The sequence below is a fragment of the Maylandia zebra genome, unplaced genomic scaffold (genome assembly GCF_041146795.1).
Source record: "Maylandia zebra isolate NMK-2024a unplaced genomic scaffold, Mzebra_GT3a scaffold01, whole genome shotgun sequence".
NCBI lineage: Eukaryota > Metazoa > Chordata > Actinopteri > Cichliformes > Cichlidae > Maylandia > Maylandia zebra.
In genome coordinates, this window is record NW_027490031.1 from 2,470,324 (window position 1) to 2,493,480 (window position 23,157).

The 23,157-nt window shown below is 43.8% G+C and overlaps 1 protein-coding gene across 1 annotated transcript; it reads left to right on the forward strand.

Annotated features, from left to right (window-relative positions):
- The first annotated feature begins 290 nt into the window (after positions 1–290).
- Positions 291–22,916, forward strand: LOC143415592 (uncharacterized). The gene is made up of 10 exons (XM_076880835.1): positions 291–355; positions 8,558–8,914; positions 10,700–10,813; positions 11,244–11,588; positions 12,157–12,495; positions 19,518–19,859; positions 19,934–20,269; positions 21,265–21,349; positions 21,711–21,777; positions 21,895–22,916. Exons 1-9 carry the CDS (start codon positions 319–321, stop codon positions 21,751–21,753), a joined length of 1,998 nt encoding a protein of 665 aa, XP_076736950.1. The 5' UTR covers positions 291–318; the 3' UTR covers positions 21,754–21,777; positions 21,895–22,916.
- Positions 22,917–23,157: the final 241 nt, after the last annotated feature.

Here is a 23,157-nt window from a genome sequence, read left to right on the forward strand (position 1 = left end):
CGTGAGAAGTGGAACGAAAATCAGACATGATTCCAAACATTTTTTTACAAATAAATAACTTAAAATTGGGGTGTGCGTAAAAAAAGAATGATAGAGAGAATAAAAATAGAGCTTTAACAGAGTTCCTGCTGCCACTGCAGCACTTTTCTCTCAAATGGGAGAATGAAGTCTCTGAATACGTCTCTACGAGCTTTTACTTTGAAGGTTGAAACTGAAAGTAAAACTTTCTCATTACAGCTGGAAAGTTAGAGCCGTGTGAGTATTTGGGTGTTGGGTGGAGCAGAGGTGGGACCAGGTTATAGTCTTTGTCACAGGGGGATGGAGAGCCTCATGCCCTTCCTGCTGCTCGTGCACGGTAAGAACTTTGAACCCGTGTGTAGTTGGGCTGCCGTCAGCCACAGGGGGATGTTTTCAGTATTTACCGTTCCCTGCTGCAGTCAGTGAATAACAGAGTGCTGGGTGAGCCACTCTCAATCCGTTACTCTCCAGGGTTATCTGCTTTCAATCCATCCAGTCTTCATCAAAAGACGCAGGTGGCTCCTGGCCTACATGTGAAGTAGTTTTATATTTTACAAATAAAGTTTTTTCTCCAACTGAACACACAATTTGTTTTAACTCTTATATGTAGTTAGTTTAAAACGTGTGATCAGGATGTTTCACAACCTTTTCACAATAAAGCAAGGAGTTGGCTGACCTTGGGTGACCAGTAGAAACTTTTATTAATATTTTTAAAACAGAAGCAGCACAAACATTTGACATCAGTTTGGTCTGATTTGAAGAAGGGAGGGGGGCAACTTCACTCACTTTGTTTCAGCACTAGCACAGGGACAGACAACCCTTCTTTTCCTTCGTCTCTGCATTACCTCATAAATACGTCATAATGCTTGAACTCTAATCTTGAATGCTTCCACACCCTCTGCCGTGATCAAACGTTTGCATTTCACTGCTGCTTGTGTGCCAGGAAGAAATTTCCGTGCGTGTTTTTTTTAGCTGGATAAAAAGGAATTTTTTACCCTGTGGCAGGAATGTTCAGGCTCAAAATGTCTCCATATCATTCACGACAAATTATAGGCCAACAAGTCATTTCCAGCAGTTTGGATGCAGGCAATACATTTTTTGCTAAATAACATCAAATGTGTGTGTGAGGATTTGTCTGACAGAGAAGTGCATGTGCTGAAGGAACTACTTTTACGGAACAGCTACTAAAAAAAAAGGAAATAAGCATGACTCGTGTCATGTGAGAGGACTTTACACTGAGTTTCAGGTCAGATTAATAAGGGGAGGTTTGCATTGACGTGAAACAACAAGCTTGCTGGAAAGGAAAAAGTGGAGTTTTAAAAAGATAGAGGGTAAAAATATGAGCTTCCCGAGAAATGCTCAAAGTACAGAAAACCGAAAATGAAACATCTGAAACTCAGAGAAGCGCTGGAGTTTGAAAATGGGAAGTTTACTCATTTCATTTTATATAAACTCAGTTCCACAAAAGTCCTGACTGTAAAATCTGAATAAAAACAGAGTGCAATGATTTGTAAATGTCATGAAACAACAATTTACAGTTGTTTACAGTAGAAAACAAAACATTTTTCAGCTGTCTCTGAAGTATTACAGTTCCATGTGTCCTCTCCAGTGATGCGAATAACGGCGTTACAAGTAATGGCGTTATTACTTTACTTTTTTCAGTAATGTAAGTTATAGTTACTAACAAGAAAATGCGGTCCGTTACTATTTTTCAACAAACAGACGGTTGAAGCTGTGTTCAGCTTACTGCACCTTATATTAGCTGCAGGAAGTAGCTGACTACGTAAGTAATCTGGGCGCTACAGCTTTAAGCAGCTGCGCGCTCCCGCGGACGGTTTTCACGATCTAGCACAACACCTGGAGCTAAGGGGGCAAAACAATCACATGAGTGCTGCTGTTTGACTGAGGAAGAATAAAGTAATCGTGGTAAGCTAATTACATGACCACTTAAAGGCAAAACAACAAGGTGATATATACCAGTTTTAAATTGTGTTGAAAAACCAGAGTCATCATAAACAATACACGTGTTTTTTTCCTCAATAATTCCATCACGTTTACTGTCTAATGTTAGCGCAGCAAGAACTCTCTGCTTATGAGCAAAAACAAACAAACAAACCAAAAAAATAAGTTTTAGGAGTGACTGAGAGAGAGAGAGAGAGAGAGAGAGAGAGCAGAAAAAGAGAGAGAGCAGGTTTTGAAATGTGAGAGATTTGTGACGTTTAGCGTGTCTGGAGTGTGTAGTTAATGTGTTGTCTTGTGTAGTTAGTGTGTAGTGTTGTGGATAGTTTTGTGTTGTGTATCAGAACAATGAGGCGACTGCTGTCTCCAGGTAGAAACAGGAGTGATACACCTGCTGCTGTCAGACCTGCAGGTATCAGGCTGTGATGTTCTCGTTTATAGTGGACAGAAATTATGTTTTTGGAGTGGCACAAATAAATTGTGGCATCTTATTGAAGAACAGCTGATTGTTCTGTAAATAGTTTGAAATGGTTATTTAAAAAAAGGGTAAAAGATAAATGGATGCAAATAACTTTGTTGTTTACAAAACTTGTGCATAGGATTTTAAAACTGACAATTTATATTTGCATTTAAAGTTATGAAATATGATTCATTAAACATGTTTGTGGTTGTTACAGTAAAAAATATAACTTTTTCTACTCTGATTTTGTGTTTTTTGTCTGATTTTAGATCAATTGTGTTAATACAGTATGTCAAAATGAAAAATAACTGTAAATTCAGACACATTAGGTTGTGCTGAAAAGAATGATACCAAACAAGGCAAAGTAAATAGTCTTTAAAGGTAAAGATCAAAAGTAGTTAAAAATGGCCAATTATACCCTGGACCCCAGAGGGTTAAATGTTTTTTCTTTTTTTAAGTAACGCGATAGTTACTTTTCAAGTAATTAACATTTTAATTTAACTAGTAATTAACTTACTTTTAGAATATTGTAACTCAGTTACGTTTTTGTGTTATTTTATTATGTATGTTGTATTCTTGTACAGCACTTTGGTCAACGCTCCTGTTGTAATTAAATGTGCTATATAAATAATTAAACAATTAAAGAATTTTTAAAAGAAGTAGTAACTAGTAACTATAATTAATTACTTTTTCAAAGTAACTTGCCCAACACTGGTCCTCTCTAACATCAGTCTGTGACCTCGGGACAGCAGCGGTTCTGGTCTGATGGAGGGTTCCAGCTGTTCCAGCAGTCCTGGCTCTGCTTCGTCCTGTCGTTGAGCTCATGATGCTCCAGATGTTGTCGCTGGTGACAGGTCTGAACTGCAGGCAGGAGTAGATGCAATCTGCAGATTAGCATTCTTCTGCTCAAATATTAAGGCCATCAATCCATCCATCCATCCATCCATCTTCATCCGCTTTATCCGAGGCCGGGTCGCGGGGGCAGCAGCCTAAGCAAAGAGGCCCAGACCTCCCTCTCCCCAGCCACCTCCTCCAGCTTATCCGGGGGAACACCAAGGCGTTCCCAGGCCAGCCGAGAGATATAATCTCTCCAGCATGTCCTGGGTCTGCCCCGGGGCCTCCTCCCGGTGGGACATGCCTGGAACACCTCACCCAGGAGGCGCCCAGGGGGCATCCTTGTCTGATGCCCGAACCACCTCAGCTGGCTCCTTTCGATGTGGAGCAGCAGCTGCTCTACTCTGAGCCCCTCCCGGATGGCCGAACTTCTCACCCTATCTCTAAGGGAGAGGCCAGCCACCCTTCGGAGGAAGCTCATTTCTGCCGCTTGTATCCGTGATCTCGTTCTTTCGGTGACTACCGACAGCTCGTGGCCATAGGTGAGGGTAGGGACGTAGATCGACCGGTAAATTGAGAGCTTCGCTTTTACACTCAGCTCCCTCTTCACCACGACGGACCGGTGCAGCGTCTGCATTACTGCAGCTGCAGCCCCAATCCGTCTGTCGATCTCCGGCTTCCTTCTCCCATCACTCGCGAACAAGACCCCGAGATACTTGAACTCCTCCACTTGGGGCAGGAACTCATCCCCGACCCGGAGTGGGCACTCCACCCTTTTCCGGCTGAGAACCATGGCCTCAGATTTGGAGGTGCTGATCCTCATTCCCACTGCTTCACACTCGGCTGCGAACCGTTCCAGTGCGAGCTGGAGGCCCTCACCCGATGAAGCCAACAGAACCACATCATCCGCAAAAATCAGAGATGAGATTCTGAGGCCACCAAAGCGAAAGCCCTCCGCCACTTGGCTGCGCCTAGAAATCCTGTCCATAAAAATTATGAACAGAACCGGAGACAAAGGGCAGCCCTGGCGGAGCCCATCACCCACCGGGAACGAGTCCGACTTATTGCCGGCAATGCGAACCAAGCTCTTGCAACGGTTGTATGTATAGGGATCGAATGGACCGTAGCAATGGGCCAGACACCCCATACTCCCGCAACACCTCCCACAGGACACCCCGAGGGACACGGTCGAATGCCTTCTCCAAGTCCACAAAACACATGTAGACTGGTTGGGCAAACTCCCATGCACCCTCAAGTATCCTGGAGAGGATAAAGAGCTGGTCCAGTGTTCCGCGACCAGGACGAAAACCGCATTGTTCCTCCTGTATTTGAGGTTCGACTAGCGGATGAACTCTCCTTTCCAGCACCCTGGCATAGACTTTCCCAGGGAGGCTGAGGAATGTGATCCCCCTGTAGTTGGAACACACCCTCCGGTCCCCCTTCTTAAAGATGGGGACCACCACCCCGGTCTGCCAGTCCACAGGTACTGCCCCTGATCTCCACGCAACATTGCAGAGGCGTGTCAACCAGGACAGCCCTACAACGTCCAGAGCCTTCAGGAACTCGGGGCGGACCTCATCAACACCAGGGGCTCTGCCACCAAGGAGTTGTTTAACTGCCTCAGTGACCTCGCCCCTGGAAAATGGCGGGTCATTCCCCTCATCCCCAGACTCTGCTTCCTCCTCGGAAGACGTGACAGTGGGATTAAGGAGGTCCTCGAAGTATTCCTTCCACCGCCTGACAATTTTCTCAGTCGACGTCAGCAGCGCTCCGCCAGCACTATACACAGTGCAGGTAGAGCACCACTTTCCCCCCCTGAGACGCCTGACGGTTTGCCAGAATCTCTTTGAGGCAGTCCGAAAGTCTTTTTCCACAGCCTCTCCAAACTCCTCCCACACCCGAGTTTTTGCTTCAGCCACTGCCTGAGCCGCATTCCGCTTGGCCTGTCGATACCTGTCGGCTGCCTCCGGAGTCCCACCGGCTAACCATGCCCGATAGGACTCCTTCTTCAGCCTGGTGGCTCCCTTCACCTCTGGTGTCCACCATTTGGTTCAGGGATTACCACCACGGCAGGCACCAACCACCTTGCGGCCGCAGCTCAATGCAGCAGCTTCGGCAATGGAGACGCTGAACATGGTCCATTCAGACTCAATGTCCCCAGTCTCCCTCCTCCTTGAATCGCTACCTTATCATGGTGGAGGGGTTTGTGTGTCCCAGGGATCCCAGGGGCTATGTTGTCTGGGGGTTTTTGCCCCCTGGTAGGGTCTCCCATGGCAAATTGGTCCTGGGTGAGGGACCAGACAAAGAGCGATTCAGAAGACCCTTATGAAAAGAATATCGAGGGAACAGTTTACCCTGCCCGGGATAGGGTTACCGGGGCCCCGCCCTGGAGCCAGGCCCGGGGAGGGTGCCCGAGGGCGAGCGTCTGGTGGCCGGGCCTTAGTCCATGGGGCCCGGCCGGGCACAGCCCGAAGAGGAGACATGGGCCCATCCTCCCGCAGGCCCACCACCCGCAGGAGGCGCCATAGGGGTCGGGTGCATTGTGTGCCGGGTGGCGGCCAGGAGCGGAGGCCCTGGCGGACTGACCCCCGGCTGCCAAGACTGGCAATAGGGACAAACATTAAGGCCTTCCATGAAAACACATCTGCATCTTTTTAATTTATTTATTTTATTTACTTTACACCATTTCCCCAGCTTTGGAAAACTCACAGGCATAGATGAAGCTGGGGTACACAAACTGTAAAGCCAGGTGGAAAAGGTTCTGATAAGATGTATTCCTCATTCCCCAGTACGTTAAAGGATCCTCTGATCTTGGAATGTTTCTCTTCGACACAATACTAAGGGGTTGGCAGTCCAGGGGTTGGCAATTATTTCAAAATAATGAAACCAATATCATTAAAAAAACTGATGATAAAGCTGTTCAGTGTCAATATAGGCGGACCTGTGTTCATTCTCAGTGTGTTTGTCTCCTCATTTTCATGTTTGGCTCTGTAATACCTAAACACTGAGGAGGTGCTTGTGTTTGTGTAAAAAGCTCCACAGAACAGATGCGACATTCAACTTGCATAAAATGAAATAAATAATTTACACTGCAAGTCACATTGTTGTTTTTCTTATTCTGATAGATTACACTGAAACAGAGACAGACAAACAGTCTGGTCAAACTATTCCCTTATTTGCAGATAAAAGATAGATGATCCCACACAGCAGTAACATTTCTTTTTCTTTCGGGCTCCATTTTGTTATGGAGAGATGTGTATTGTCATTTGTTGTAGAGAGATATGTATTTTTTTATATATCTTTGCGAGAGTAATTTTGTGTTTTTTCTTTGGTGGCAACTCATTCCGTTGGCAGATGCGGTACCTTTTAAACATAGTTTGGCGCGTTGCCAATGAGCGATACAGCAGCTGTATCGATCACCTGACTTTTTCTTAAAGCGACGCACGCATTGATACAGGTTTCGCTCAATGAGCTTGATACATGCGTCGGCGCGTCAGTGTTGCTGGACCCATCACTAGCGTAACTCAGCTCATAACCTTAGCACCTCGGAGCAGTGTGCTCATGTGATAGAGCGGCTGTGCGAGACCTCTTGGCGGTCTGGTTTAGTATTAGGAGCCTCGCTATAAACTGGCATTTCATTTCCGAGGAAGTGATCCCAGAGAGAAGTAAAGCAAGTTCATCTCTGAATGTTTGTAAAGCATTCCCACGTTAAGATTAACAACAGATATATGGAGCGACTGCCTCTCTCTCTCCTGCTGCTACTTCAATCATGAAACTGATCAATGATCATCTGATCTGCTTTTCTGTCGGACTCCCGTCTCTATTGTTTGTTTTTGCACCAGAAAGAGGAAACCAGCGACTGAACAACAGCAGCACGTTCAAGCTTGAGAAGCTGTTGTTAGAATTTATTTTATTTAATATTACTTTCTACACCAGGATCTTTTTCTACGTAGCTGACAGCTGGTAACTGTGCAGGGGCAGATCTAGCAAAGTTTGGCCAGGGGGGCCCAGGTAGGGCGTCAACAGGGAAAAGGGGGCACAAAGACATACTTTTCTTTCTTATTCTCATTTAAAATGTCGAGCTTTTAATAAATAATTATCTGAATCTTACACCCAAAGTTTTAATCTGATGTAAAATGTATAGAAGTCCTTTGCTGTATATAATTAAATCTAATTGGCTGTAGCTTAGGTGGCACAGCAGGTCAGCCACTAATCAGAAGGTCGGTGGTTCGATCCCAGGCTGCCTCCTGGCTGCATGCCAAATATCCATGTTTGCCTACTAGTGATGGTCAGAGAGTGACTGGCAGCCTCACCTCTGTCTGAGTAAAAACCGCTATAAAAATGCAGGCCATTTACCATTTAATATATATCCCAGCAAGCTGTAGTACTTTTTCCTTTGGGAAGGTACCATCTGTGCAGTCTGCAGTCCTGCTGAAGAAAGATGTTGAATCTTTTTAAATATTGTAGAAAAATAATTGATTTCTGTGCTTTTTTTATTTTTATTTTTTAAACACACATGCATTAAATTAATGTTGATTGCGTTGATTAAGCATCACGAGGCAGAGGGTGGAGGGTGGTTCCCTATTTTTTTTTTTTTGTTGGGAGTTGGAACCCTATTAGTTAGGTTGCTTAATATTTCTGCTAAGCACTCTTTAAAATACCAGAATAGGGAGGATGGTGCAGGTTTAAGTTCATTAGATTGATCAGTATCGCTGAACTATGAAATATTTTGGGTGCAGTGTATTTTTTTATTTATTTTTTTATTTTTTTACATACAGGTATAACAGAATAGCTTTAGTGTTTTGTTTTTAAACTTGAGTATGAACTTATACAAAATGAAGCAAGATATAAAAAAAAGTTTTATTGATTATTAAATACACTATAATGGATTCATATCGATATCAGCAGATATCTAAGTTTATGATATCGGTATCGGACATAAAAAAGTGGTATCGTGCCATCTCTAGCGTGCCATCTCTAGTTAAAACCAGTCAGAGCGGGCACGCTCCGTTTTGCCTAACTATTTTTAAACCCCTGTAGCACTGCAACCACGTAAGCTAGCACAATAAAAGTTTTTGCATATGAAACCCAAGGAGTTGTACTTAGGCCTATATCTTATGCCATCGGGTTGTCCTAGGTCATGGTTTCCTTCCACTTATAGCTTTGCAAATATTGCACACTGTCGTCATTACTGGTACTAATTTAAAACCTGTTGTTAGAACTCATCCCTACATGTGACCCACACTGTGGACAGACTGAATGATGGGACACTGTTTCTCTCCTCAGTTTCCCATCATGCCTCAGGGGTGGAGGTGTATCAGGTGTATGAGGGGGAGGAGTCTGTCCTGCTGCCCTGTCAGGTACCTGTTAATGCTTCCAGTAGCTCCACAGCAGTGGTCTGGGACCGTGATGAGTTCAAGATCCCAACAGTCCACATGCGTGTGCAGAGCAGAGATGATATTCTGAATGATCAGAACCATCGTTACACCAACCGAACATCGATGAAAGCCGACGCCCTGCAGACTGGAGACCTCAGCCTCACCCTGAGGAACCCTACAGTCTCTGATGGTGGGACCTACACCTGCATCGTCCGCAAATATGGACAAGATCAGAGCAAGACCCATGTGCAACTGAAGGTCAAAGGTCAGTGTGTGAAATCAGTCAGTACTCAGTATGATGCCTTTAAAATATTGTCTGTCTGAGATGTTGTTGCTCTGAGCTCACAAATCATGACTGACTAATAATACACATTCCAAAACACTGACTAAAGGTTCCTGGGCACTTCATTAGGTACACTTGTAAGCTGCTCATTGATCTAAATATCTAATCAGCCAATGTCATGACACCAACTTACTGCACTTAAAACAACCTGCAGAAGTTCAAACTAACCAACATAATGGAGAAGAAACGATGATTTCAGTGACTTTAAATGTGGCAATGATTGCTGGTTTGTGTATTTCACAAACTGGTGATTTGCAGGGATTTTCCCTCCAGTCAGTTTACAGAGGTCTGAAACACAGAAACACAGCACACCACACTTATCCACACCAATCAGGTTAGACCAGAGCACAGACTCACTGGACAACAGAAGGTTGACACATGTTTACTGGTTTCTGCTGCAACATTCAGATGGTAGAGTCACAGTTTGGTGAAAACATCATGAAAGCATGGATCCATACTGACTTGTACCAAAGGCTCAGCTTGCTGGTGGTATAATGGTGTAGTGGAGATTTTCCTGAGACACCTTTGGCCTCTTAAATACCAACAGAGCATTGTTTAAACCCCACAGCCATGAGTACTGTTGCTGACTGTGTCCATCCCAGAATGACCTCAGTGTACCGTCCTCTGATGCTTCCTGCAGGATAACAAATGAGTAACAATGAGTTTGCTGCACTCAGAGGGCTTACAGAGTCTCAGATCTCAGTCCAACAGAGCATCTTTTGTCATGTGAAGGCTGTGTGCAGGCAGGAATAGGACCCAAAGTGCAGACTCACGGCAGGCAAAAGTGTACTTCAAAACTCAACTTTTATTGCTGGATGGCAAAACGTAACTAAAATCCAAATAAACTTAGATAAGCAGGCAGCCGGCGCGCGCGCACACACACACACACACACACACAACATAAATGAGGGTCGGTCGGTCGGAAGCAAATCCAGATACATTAACATCAGACAAGGACCTTCAAAATAAAACAGGAAACATAACACAAATTGAACTAAAGACACAGACTCACATGCAGGCACTGCAACAGAGGGAACAAAGACATGGGACCAGGGCAGACAGACACTGACTGGACACGAGGATATAGCAACTAAGGATTACACAGAGACATAAACCATAAGACATAACTCTGAAACCAAAGACTAGAAATGATAAATAATATAATAAACTCAAAAACCCTGGGTCAACGACCCAGGCATCCTAACATCTTTGCTATGTGCTGGAACAAAAGAGTCACATGATAAATGTGCAGCATGTCTGTGATGATGTCACATCGGAGCCATTAACAAGCAAAGGAACAGGATACCAGCAAGGTGTACCTAATAAAGTGTCCAGTAAGGCTCTGTGACAGTGGCTCTGTAATGGTGTGAAAGAAAAACAGATGTCCGAGTGACTCCAGCAGGGGGAGCAATCTGACTTCAACACACATATACACTCAGTGCCACTTTATTAGGCACACCTGTTCAGCTGTTCTTTAACAAAAATATCTAATCAACCAATCACATGGCAGCAGTTTAGTGGATGCTAATAAAGTATCTGGTTAGTAAAAACCTATCATCTTTTCACTTATAGGTTGCTGACATCTTGCTAGTTTATCAGGAATGGCACATCTCTGAGCCGTAGATTGTACAGTCCGCCAGCCCACACTTTTGTCATCTGCTGTGAATTCATCATGTTTCATGTCCAGGTTTCTTTTGTTCACCACAGAGCGGCCTCCGACTTGGCTCTGGGCTCTCTTTGTTGTCCTGGCTATCTTGGCTCTCCTGGCTGTCAGTGGGATCATCATGTGTTATAGATATAAATGGATCAAACGCCCAGCAGGTATGGTAGTTTGGTTTGTTGTTGGTTCTTTAAAGCAGCAATAAAAAAACAAACAAAAAAAACAAACAAACAAAACTCACTTTTGCAGGGATCTAATGAAGAATTCCCAATACTTATGAAAATAATCATGATTATCATTTTGATCGGGGTTGTGCATTATACACATTATATACATTGTACGATAAAGCAGCACTGGACAGGCAGTAATAAAAGAATGATTATTTCCTCATCGGGGCTTTGTGGGCACTCATTTCCCTGCAGAGGAAGCTGGAACCAGATCAGGAGAAGCTAGCTAATGTGAACGTGACTAAATGATACATTGTTAGTAGCTCCACTTCAATCTGAAAAATCACCTGCTCTTTGAGGTCCTGGTAGACTGATGTGTTGGTGTTGTGTGCACATGTCATGATCTGCTCTGTTGTCCTCACAGACAGCCAGGTATTGATGGTGGAGATCTTGGAGGGAGAGAAAAAGTCTGTCCTGCTGCCCTTTAAGACCACAGAGGATCTTCCCCAGGACGCAACAGTGGAGTGGAGACTCACTGACCCCAAACACATGCAGGTTCACGTGTATGACAGTGGAAAAAATCAGCCGGACAAACAGGACGAGGTGTACCAAGGCCGCACAGAGATGAAGGAAGAGCCACTGAGAGATAAAGACCTCAGTCTGAAACTAAAGGAGCCCCGCGTTACTGACACCGGAGTCTACACCTGCACCGTCAGCAGCAAGGATGGAAGCCTCCTACTTCAGAAAGTGGTGTCTCTCACTGTCAGAGGTGAGTGGAACAGCTTTGATAGTCTTCTGGATCCATATCTGTACAAGATCAAACTGCTGGTGACACATTTTCGATTGATTGAGTTTAATGTATCGTCTCGTTAACTCAGGAATTAGACTTCCACACTGCTGTTTTGTTCTACGGAGCTTAACATATGGCCATACTATGTCAGGTCTCCATGGCAACCTATTCTACCTATATGACAACAAATTTACCACCGTCAATACAAAAACACAAAAATGACACTGAACCCAAACAAAGGTTTGATCCATGCAGTTCAGCAGAGACTGTGATTCCTGCTGCCTCTCTGCTCTGATAAAACAAAAACGCTCTCAGTTTCATGCTGAAGGGTAGACACTGTATGTGTCTGCAGGTGTCACAGAATAAATCCAGAAAACTAAAGAAAGCAGCTGTTTGTGCAGCCTCACACATCAACACACAAGCTGTTCAGCTCCAAGTCAGAGAAACACTGAAAACAGGAGCTGCTGGTTACACAGCAGAGGACATGATGGAGGATCCACCTCACTGATGTCTGTCTGTCTCATGTTCTGCTGTGTTCTCCTCTCAGAGAGCCAGATGGAGACGGTGGAGGTGACAGAATGGAGCAAGTCTGTCCTGCTGCCCTTTAAAACCAAAGATGACCTTTCTCAGGATGCCACAGTGGAGTGGAGACGCTCAGACTCCAAACACAAAAAAGTTCACATGTTTCAGAGCAGCCAGCACCTTTCAGGTGAACAGGACGAGATTTACAGAGGTCGCACAGAGATGAACAAAGAGGCACTGAGAATCGGAGACCTCAGTCTGACCCTGAAAGACCTCCGACTAACTGACAGCGGAGTCTACACCTGTACTGTCTGCACGCATGGAAAAGTCCTAAAACAGAAAGTGGTGGTGCTCAGTGTCAGAGGTCAGTAAGCACATCAGAGAGGCTGTGGTATGTTGTCATTTCCTTTTGTCAACTCTCTAGACTCCATTGACTGTATGAAAAACATGAATCTGTGGTCTTTACAAGAAATCTAGAGGTGTCCTATCTAGAGTTGGCTGAGATGCAATATGAAAAAGATCCATCTTTGGCAGGTCTTTTTCATATTGAATCTCAGCCAGTATTAAAAATATATGGTCTTTAGAGCTGCCTACCAATGGGTTGAGGATTGAAGCCAGAAACATTGATCTTTCACCATCTTACAGTGCTGTGATTGCAGGCATTCCCCAGCTCTCTGTAAATGGCATTTTTTTTTAAAAGAAGGCAACATTTTGAACTGTTTTTCATGTTTTATCATATGTCATTAATTACAAAGAAAAAGCTTAAAATAATTTTAACCTCCTTTTGGGCCTGGTATGAAAAATCAATGGGAATAAAGGATCAAAGGTGGGAAGAGATAAGAGTCTAAGGAGCTTGGAAAGAAAACCATCTGGACTTCTTTAAGTTGCTTGAAGACATTTCACCTCTTATACGAGAAGGTCCAACATTTGCTCTTAGAACTGAAGAAGCTTTTCAGATGAAACATCTTCATGCAATTTAACAAAGTCTAAGGAGATTTTCATTCCAAGCTCCTTAGACCTCAATGACCTACATGACTGAGAACCTTCACAGACAGAGATCATCAGTTTCAGTACTGAGTAAAGAATGGATGGTTTCCTTTGATCAACAGGTTAGAAAAGCAATGGCTGAAATTTCTCTGAGTTTCTCTGTAAGCACAACACTCATTTAAATCCTGCTGTTTATAGGTATTTTTCTATACAGTGGTCCAACGTTTATCGTGGGAGTTATATCCTAAAAATTACCCGCGATAGCTGTAATCTGCGTAGTAGTCAACGTTATTGTTTTAAAAATTATTATAGATGTTTTAATGCTGTAAATACCCCTCACTACACACTTTATACACTTTTCTCAGACAGGCATGAACAGTTTCATGTTTCTCTCTTAAAAACTCTCAAAGTTCAAACCTTCATAGAAAAATAAGTCCATTATTACAGAAGGAAACCAAAGATCAAACCCTGTTTTCAGGTCCAGAACATGGAAATAGAGCAGCTGCCAGAGAATTCAACATTAATGAATCAATGGTGCAGAATTGGAGAAAGCAAGAGTAAAAAGTTGAGTAAAGTTTCACTTATCTGACTGTTTTGTTTCACTTATTGCGCCTTATAATCTGAAAAATACGGTAACTTCTACCTTCCTTTAGCATGTCCAGAAGCCCAACTTCTTGTGCGATATTTAGCATCAGCCTCTGCCTTCTGGGTGCTACTGCAGGTGCCTTTGACAGTGCAAAATGTTTCGTCAACATTATTGTTTTTGTTGGCGAGAAAACTTACAAGCATACAGTACAGCACTTCAGAGTCACACTCCTAGCGATCGAAGATTTCTATAAGTTTGACAAGCTGAACACATTCTGTACTGTACAGGAGACAAAGAACAGGAGATGGACAGGAGATTGTTTGACAATGGTCTAGAGCCAATCAAGACACAGTACACAATGCACTGTTAAAAAAATGCATGCAAAATTGCACTCAAAAAAAATCTGTGAAACAGCAAGGCCGCGAAAGGTGAACCACGTTATAGCAAGGGACCACTGTACATCCATCCATTCATGCTGAGTGCTTTCTTTAACTCCACAAAACACATCTAGACTGGTTAATTTAATGAGAGATGATGAGATAGCCTTTATTTGTCAGTTGCAGGTCTTTTGCCCACAACCGAGATGACAGACCTTGCCGACCATACATACAATACACAAACATCACATTGGGGAGACAGGTCAGGCTAGGTAGCGAGGAAAGAAAACGTCGAAATGTGTAACACAGAAGGATAATACAGGAATGCACAGGTATCAACACACCATAGCACAATAAACACAGACAGTAACATGGGAAAGTGTTCCAGTGTGTACATCTGATCTGGGACCGCTGCAATCTTTTGACTGCGCCTCCAACTGACCCAATGTCCACATCAGAGGGGAGGTAAGCGTTGGAGGTGGCGTTGGATCCGGGGTAGAGAGGGTGATGCATCAGTGAGTGCTTATCAGTATCAGTATATGTATGTGTATTCGTGTCCATAGTTCAGCTGTGACAGTGTCCTTCGCCCTGCCAGGCTAAGTAAACAGTCTTCCAGCCAACCCAGGTGGCCTTGCATGGAATGGGAAGGAACAGACTCAACACAGTCGTTATCAGGGAGTTTTTGTTCAGCTCCAGCCTTGAGCTCTGGCCTTGAGCCCACAGCTGGCGCCGAAGGGGTAGCCGGATTATGATGGTAATTTTTCTTTCTTTGCGACAAGTCATGAGAATTTCAAAGCTGTTCTTTAACACTCCGACACTGGTCTCTCAATCTCCCGTTGGAGAACGGCGAGCCTCCCGATGATGGTATCAAACTTGCTGGTGTTTTCATTCTTTTGCCCAAACAGGCGATTCTGAGAACTCACAACTGCAGTGAGCCGTTCTGCGATGCAATCCATCTTTCGCTCAAGGGTGTTATTTTGAGCAGGCCTCTCCTTGATGTATCCCATTATATGTTCAGAGGTGTTATTCTGAGTATTTACGGCAGCTGTAAGCGCCTCCAAGGTCTTAACCATTCTGCTTTTGAGCCCGTTCTGAGAAGTCGCGGCTCGTCCCATCGTTTTAATCCCAGCGGGCAGCCTTGAGGGGGTTTGAACAGCCGGATCCGCTGTCTTAATTCTCCGATAAGCCAGGGCCAAGCCAGCTCCAATCAGCAAGAACCCTGTTATCATGATTCCGAATAGGTAGATATCTTCAGCGTCCTCGATCGACAGTCCCGCCAGGCACACGACCCTCCATTTCTGCTACCTGTCCATCGTGTATCCGGCAGGGAAAGTCCCTTCAGGGCACTCGGGCTCTCCCAAGCCCAGACTTCTTGTTGAGAAAAGGGTGTCAATAGCATTCAGAGACCAGTTGATCAAATCCATAATTCTCTTTAGGTTTTTAAACCATTAAACCTCAAGTATCCTTGAGAGGATGAAGAGCTGGTCCAGTGTTGGTCAGTGACCTAGAAGGAAACTACATTGTTCTTCCAGTATCTGAGGTTCACCCTATCATAAACTTTGCAGAGGAGGCTATGGAGTGTGATCCCCCTTTAAGAATGGAAACTCCACCCCAGTCAGACTCTGCTTCCTCTACATAAAAACCAGTTTCTGGCGGACAGGATAAGGTCCTCAAAGTATTCCTTCCATTGCCCGACAATATCGTCATTAGAAGTCAGCAGCACTCACCCGGACTATAGACTGTGAGAGTAGCACACTGCTTTCCCCTCCTGAGTCGCTCGACAGTTTGCCAGAATCCCTCTAGACAGACTGAAAGTCTTTTTCCAGACTCCTACCACAACCTGATTTTGCTTCAGCTACCGCCCAGGCCATGTTGTGCTTAGCCTGTTTGTACTCATCAGCTGTCTCCTAAGTATCACAGGGAAACAAAGCCTGATAAGACTCCTTCTTCAGCCTGATGCCTCCCTCAGAAAACTGTCAAAGCTCAGCTGGATGTGGGAGTTGAAGATACTATGGACAAATTCAAATTCAAATTTTATTTGTCACATACACAGTCATACACAGTACAATATGCAGTGAAATGCTCTGACAACTGCTCGTGACCTAAAATAAAAGACTATGAATAGGATAGGAAATAAATATAAAAATTAAAACGAAGGGTAAATTTAACTGGGAAAGAATAAAATAAAATATAAAAATTAAAGTTAAAAATAAAATAACTGTACAACAAAATACACAATACACAAAATACACAATATAGAAAATATATAAGAATATATGAAGAAATATAGAACAATGGGAGCAGCTGTACAAGTAATAAATGGTAATGAAAGAAATGTAATGTCCAGGGTTGTGCAATCCACATATTTAAGTGCCTTGTGCAGTGCAAATATGCTTAAAAGTGATTTATTTAAGTTACTTTAAGTGACTAAGCAAGTGATTTGATTAGATGTCCACGCAGTGTAGTTGTGCAGCGGCCACTAGTGTAAACAAATGTCCAGAATGTCCAGTGTGTGTAAGAACTATATGTGTGAGTCAGTACTATGTGGTGGTGTGATTGAGAGACCGTACCGCCTGCGGGAAGAAGCTCCTCCTCAGTCTCTCTGTGTTGGTCTTCAGGGAGCGGAATCACTTTCCTGACCTCAACAGAGAGAACAGTCTGTTGTTGGGATGGCTGAGGTCCTTCACGATCTTCCTGGCCTTGGTCCAGCACCGCCTGCTGTAGATTGAGTGCAGGTCAGGGAGCTCGGAGCGGATGGTGCGCTCAGCTGATCGCACAACCCTCTGTAGAGCTCGTCTGTCCTGCATGGTGCTGTTCCCGAACCAGGTTGAGATGTTTCCCGTCAGGATGCTCTCTATGGTGCACGAGTAAAAGTTCCTGAGCACCTTGGAGGGCAGTTGGAAGTCTCTCAAGCGTCTGAGGTGGTAGAGACGCTGTCAGCCTTTTTCACCACGGTGTTGATGTGACAGGACCATGACAGGTCCTGCGTGATGTGAACTCCGAGGTATTTGAAGCTGTCCACTCTCTCCACTGGGCACTCGTTGATGACGGGGGTCTGGTAGTTCCTCTCCTGCTTAGTGCTGAAGTCCACTATCAGCTCCTTTGTCTTACTGACGTTTAGAAGGAGGTTGTTCCTCTGGCACCAGTTCTCCAGATTCCTAATCTCCTTCAGGTAGGCCGCCTCGTTGTTGTCAGAGATCAGGCCCACCACGACGGTGTCGTCGGTAAACTTAATGATGGTGGTGGAGCTGGTAGTGGCCACACAGTCATATGTGTAAAAAGAGTACAGCAGGGGGCTCAGAACACACCCCTGGGGGGCTCCAGTGCTGAGAGTGGTGGAGGCTGAGACATGTCCGCCCATCCTTACTGCCTGTGGTCTGCCAATTAGGAAGTTGGTGATCCACTGACACATAGATGAGCTGAGTCCCAGATGCTCCAGCTTGGTGGTGAGTGTGGAGGGAATTATGGTATTAAATGCAGAGCTGTAGTCTATGAAGAGCATTTTAACATAATTCCCCTTCTAGAATCCAAGTGAGTGAGTGATGTGTGGAGGAGATGAGAGATGGCATCGTCTGTGGAACGATTTGGACGGTAAGCGAACTGTAGTGGGTCCAGTGTGTCTGGTAGTGAAGAAATGATGAAGTCTCTGACCAGGCGTTCAAAACACTTCATCACTACTGAGGTGAGGGCTACAGGGCGATAGTCATTGAGAGAAGCAGGGTGGGGTTTCTTCGGGACAGGAACCATGATGGACTCCTTGAAGCATGTGGGGATCACCGACCGAGATAAAGAGATGTTGAATATCTCAGTGAACACAGGTGCTAGCTGGTTAGCGCAGACTCTGAGGATACAACCTATTTACATTGCAGATTCTTACTGAAAGCATCAAAACTATGAATGAACACATATGGAATTATTTAGTAAACAAAAACTGTGAAATAACTCAAAACATGTTTTAAATTTTTGATTTTTTGCAACAGCCACCCATTGCTTTGATTATTGCTTTGCACACTCTCAACATTTTTTCGATGAGCTTCATGAGGTCATAAATGTCTTCCTGAAATGGTTTTCCAACACCCTTGAAGGAGTTCCCAGAGATGTTGAGCACTTGTCGGCCCTTTTGTCTTCACTCTGCGGCCTCCACTCTTGTCCCAAACCATCTCCATTGTGTTTAGGTCAGGTGACTGTGTAGGCCAGGCCATCCTTCTTGGTCAAATAGCCCTTACACAGCCTGGAGGTGTGTTTGGGGTCATTGACTTGTCGAAAAATAAATGGTGGTCCAACTAAATGCAAACCGCATAAGATGGCATGTGGTAGGATGTTGTGGTAGCCATGCTGGTTCAGTGTGCTTTTAGTTGTGAATACATCCCCCACAATGTCACCAACGTAAAACAGCAGGAGAATCCAAAAAACCAAAGATCTCAAATTTGGACTCATCAGACCAAAGCACAGATTTCCACTGGTCTAATGTCCATTCCTTGTGTTTCTTGACCCAAACAAATCTCTTCTGTTTGTTGTTTTTCCTTATTGTCTAGTCATTGTTTCTTAGCAGCTATTTGGCCTGATTCACACAGTCTCCTCTGAACAGCTGATGAAGAGATGTGTCTGCTACTGGAAATCTGTGTGGCATTTATCTGAGCTCTAATCTGAGGTGATGCTAAATTGTGATTTCTGAGGCTGGTGACTCAGATGAATTTATCCTCAGCAGCAGACGTGACTCTTGGTCTTCCCTTACTGGGGCGATTCTCATGTGAGCCAGTTTCATCGTAGCACTTGGTGGTTTTTGTGACTGCACTTGGAGACACATTCAAAGTTTTAGCATTTTTCCTGACTGACTGACCTTCATTTCTCTTTACTTAGCTGTAAAGAATTCTAACTGTTGTCAAATAGGGCCGTCAGCTGTGTACCAGCCTGACTTGTGCACACACACCTGATGGTGCCAACCCAATTAAGAAGGCAAGAAATTCAACCCTGACAGGCACACCTGTGACGTTAAAATCATTTCAGGTGACTACATCATGAAACTCATTGAGGGGAGGCCACAGTCAACAAAACAAAGAGTGCCGAAAAAGTTGATTCTGTTTAGCTGGACGTAGCGTTTTGTGGGAGAAATGTTTTGTCACTCATCCAAGTGACTTCTTCAGTGTCAGCTGACTGCAGTTTTCCCCAATCTTATAAACAGTACATTTGCATAATGACTGAAACCAGCCCACTAAAGGATCAATGGGTTTGAGGTCAGACAATTTGCACATTTCTGATCAAGGAACTGACCTCACATGTGTTGCTCAGAGGAGATTTTTTGATCAGTGTGGTTCTCTCTTTGATTTTGTAGAGTTATTTTCCTCAGATATACTTTTGTTAGGATCTGACACTGTACAAATGAAATGCAGGACATAGCTTATGTGTGTCTGTACAACTTGTTTCTCTTTTCTTCAGTCTACGAGCTTCAGACAGTGGAGGTGACACCGGGGGTGAAGCGTGTTCTGCTTCCCTTCAAAACCAAAGCTGACCTGCCTGAGGACGTCAGAGTGGAGTGGAGACGTTCAGACCTTGACGATGTGAAGGTCCTTGTTTATGAGAACAGCCAAAAAAAGCATGAAGAGCAACACCAGGACTATCAAGGCCGCCCTGAGATGAATGAAGAGCTACTGAGAACCGGAGACCTCAGTCTGACCCTTTACTACCCTCGACTTACTGACAGTGGAGTCTACACCTGCACCGTCTACAGAAAAGATGGAGCCATCCTGAAACAGAAAGTAGTGATACTCACTATCAGAGGTCAGTAAACTCATCTGAGGCCAGTAAATTTATAATTTGTGTCTGTATTTACAGCTCATGTTGTATTTTATCAGGCTACAAGGTGGAAATAGTCGAAGTAACAAAGGGGAAGAAGTCTGTGCTGCTGCCCTTTAAAACCACTCTTGATTTACCCGATGATGTCACAATCGAGTGGAGACGTGGTGATTCCAGAGATACAGTCCACACCTATCAGGATGGCCAAAACCTGCTAGAAGAACAGGGACAGGATTATAGAGGTCGCACAGAGATGAATGAAGAGCCACTGAGGACTGGAGACCTCAGTCTGACCCTGAAAGATCTCCAAAAAAACCACAGTGGTTTCTACATGTGCACAGTCTCCCAGGGTGAAGACATCCTGAGACAGAAAGGAGTGACGCTTACTTTCAGAGGTAAATGCATCACAGAGGTCAGTAAATGCAGCTTCCTCCAGCTTCTGCTACTTTAGTGGAGGAACTGCTGTGAAAACAGTAAGTAATCCATTTCTGTTGAGTGTTAGATGGGTCAGAAAGAGATTCACATAATAGACTTATTCTGAAACTATATATATATATATATATATATATATATATATATATATATATATATACAGGCGGACAAAATGGTGGTGGCTAACCAACCGGACATAGTGGTGGTAGACAAACAGAAGAAGACGGCCGTAGTGATCGATGTAGCGGTTCCGAATGACAGCAATATCAGGAAGAAGGAACACGAGAAGCTGGAGAAATACCAAGGGCTCAGAGAAGAGCTCGAGAGGATGTGGAGGGTGAAGGTAACGGTGGTCCCCGTGGTAATCGGAGCACTAGGTGCGGTGACTCCCAAGCTAGGCGAGTGGCTCCAGCAGATCCCGGGAACAACATCGGAGATCTCTGTCCAGAAGAGCGCAGTCCTGGGAACAGCTAAGATACTGCGCAGGACCCTCAAGCTCCCAGGCCTCTGGTAGAGGACCCGAGCTTGAAGGATAAACCGCCCGCAGGGGCGTGCTGGGTGTTTTATATATATATATATATATATATATATATATATATATTCAAACATTATCTATTAGTGTTATTTTTGGTTCTGCTTCGTGTTTAAATGAGGAAAGGTTCTCATAGATTTCTTCGATTTCTCTGGTTGCAGTCTTGATTCCAGTGATTCAAATATTCTTAATGAATCACACCTGAGGTTAAAGACACATTAAGAGCCACGTGATGTGTGTAACCACTCTGCTATTTTAAATTTGTTTTATGTCTCATGCTTTTATGATTGTGTAAACTAATTTTTTTTATCTTGCTTTTTATTATTCTGCTGTGTACAGTGTCCTTGAGTGTTCTGTGCTTTCAAATAAAATGTATTATTATTATTAACTGAGACTTTGAATCACAGTTGTCTGTTTCCTCTGCAGGAAAACATGGTGCAAGCTTTACAGAGCTGTTTCAAGGTTTCCGAAAGAAGAGAAAATCCATAATTGATGGACCTTCTTCCTCTGTGTAAAGTTATCTTCCTCCCTCTTTCTCTTTGTCATGTGTTGCAAAGTTGACGTGAAATGGACAGACTAAAACTGTATCATTTAAAATGTATTCTTAACGCATCAGCGCACATCCTGCAGGTTTAAATCCAATATTTGGTAAAGCCTCAACTTACATCAGAACCTGAATACTGAAAGCATTGCTCATCTATCTTTCAATCCCCTTTTATTGATCAAGTTTGTCTTATTTCTATTATATATCGAAATTGAATCAAGTGAATCATTATTTGATTGTCATGTTAAACTGGAAACTGGAAATAGCAATGTTACAAATGTCGATCATTTGGTTGCCCTGACCGTCTGTTTTGTATTCCCTGGACCAGGATTTATGAATCTATTCCTCTCACGGCTAATGAAACAACTTGATGTTAAATTGAGGAGAGCTGGCAGGTAAGTCATCGTCCACAGCCGTTCCTCTCAGAAATGTTTGATTCAAATTACATGCATATCTGGGTTTGGTTCGTTGTTGTATGTCTGACTGACTGTTCTCTCTCACATTTGGAACAGGATGATCCTCATCTGATCATCTCATCTGTTCATCTTCTGTCTTCCGGAGTACCACAAGATCTACATCAGGGCAACTTAGTTTTCCCTGAATATTCTTCTTTGGTTCCACTTTTGTGTGGAGTTTGCATGTTCTCCCCGTGTTTGCGTGGGTTCTCTCCGGGTACTCCGGCTTCCTCCCACCGTCCAAAGACATGCAGCTTGTGGGGATAGGTTAATTGGATAATCCAAATTGCCACTAGGTGTGAATGTGTGAGTGAATGTGAGTGCGAATGGTTGTCTGTCCCTGTGTGTTAGCCCTGCGACAGACTGGCGACCTGTCCAGGGTGTACCCCGCCTTTCGCCCTATGACAGCTGGGATAGGCTCCAGCGCCCCCCGCGACCCTGAAAAGGATAAGCGGAAGCGAATGGATGGATGGATGGATGGTTCCACTTTTAGAAAACATAATTTCCTCCTGCGACATCATGGATATTGTTTTTGTCTCAAGCGGTTCCAATGACCCACTTGAGACCACTTGAGGTACCCTTCATGTCCCTTTGGAGCTAAATAGATGTAAGGCTAGTTTTCCAGCTTGTAAAAACAAATGAACATGTGTCGACCGTCAGTGTGTTGCTCACAGACTGCAACATGTTCCAGTGTAAGGTGAGTTCATTGATCAAGTCTGCACCTGGAGGAAAGGTGTCTCCTGTTTCTTTACACTATGACATGAAAGAGCCATGTTTTTATTAGTTTTATATCTGTGGTACTGTGTGTGATTGTAATCATACAAACCGGTTTGTGAAGCAGTTTAAAGTAACTGTTGACTTTGTTGTATATATCAGAGGAGCTCTGTCAATATTTAATCTTTTCATTTACTTTCATGAATTTATTTTATGAAAAAGCAAGCTTTTGTACTGCAGGTTATCAGACATGACCATTAATGCTGAAGCAAAGGAGAAGTAACATTGACCGATAGTGAAACTGAGACACTGACCAGAGAAGTGGATAAGAGGAAACAAGCTTTATTTACTGATCTCAGTTCAGGATTCTGCTCAGACGAGACACATAAAAACACAAATCAACTGTTAAAAATAAACACCAAAGATCAGGTGACATTTGTTTGCAAAGCACTTTATAAATAGTATTCTGTGTATAATAGTTTAAATGTATGTTTTAAGTTGAAAATATAGTGTATGAATGAAATATGAAATAAGAAAACTTACATGTGGTTTATCTGTGACCCCTGAGTTGGGTTTCTAGACACTGGAAACCAAACCAGTACTGTG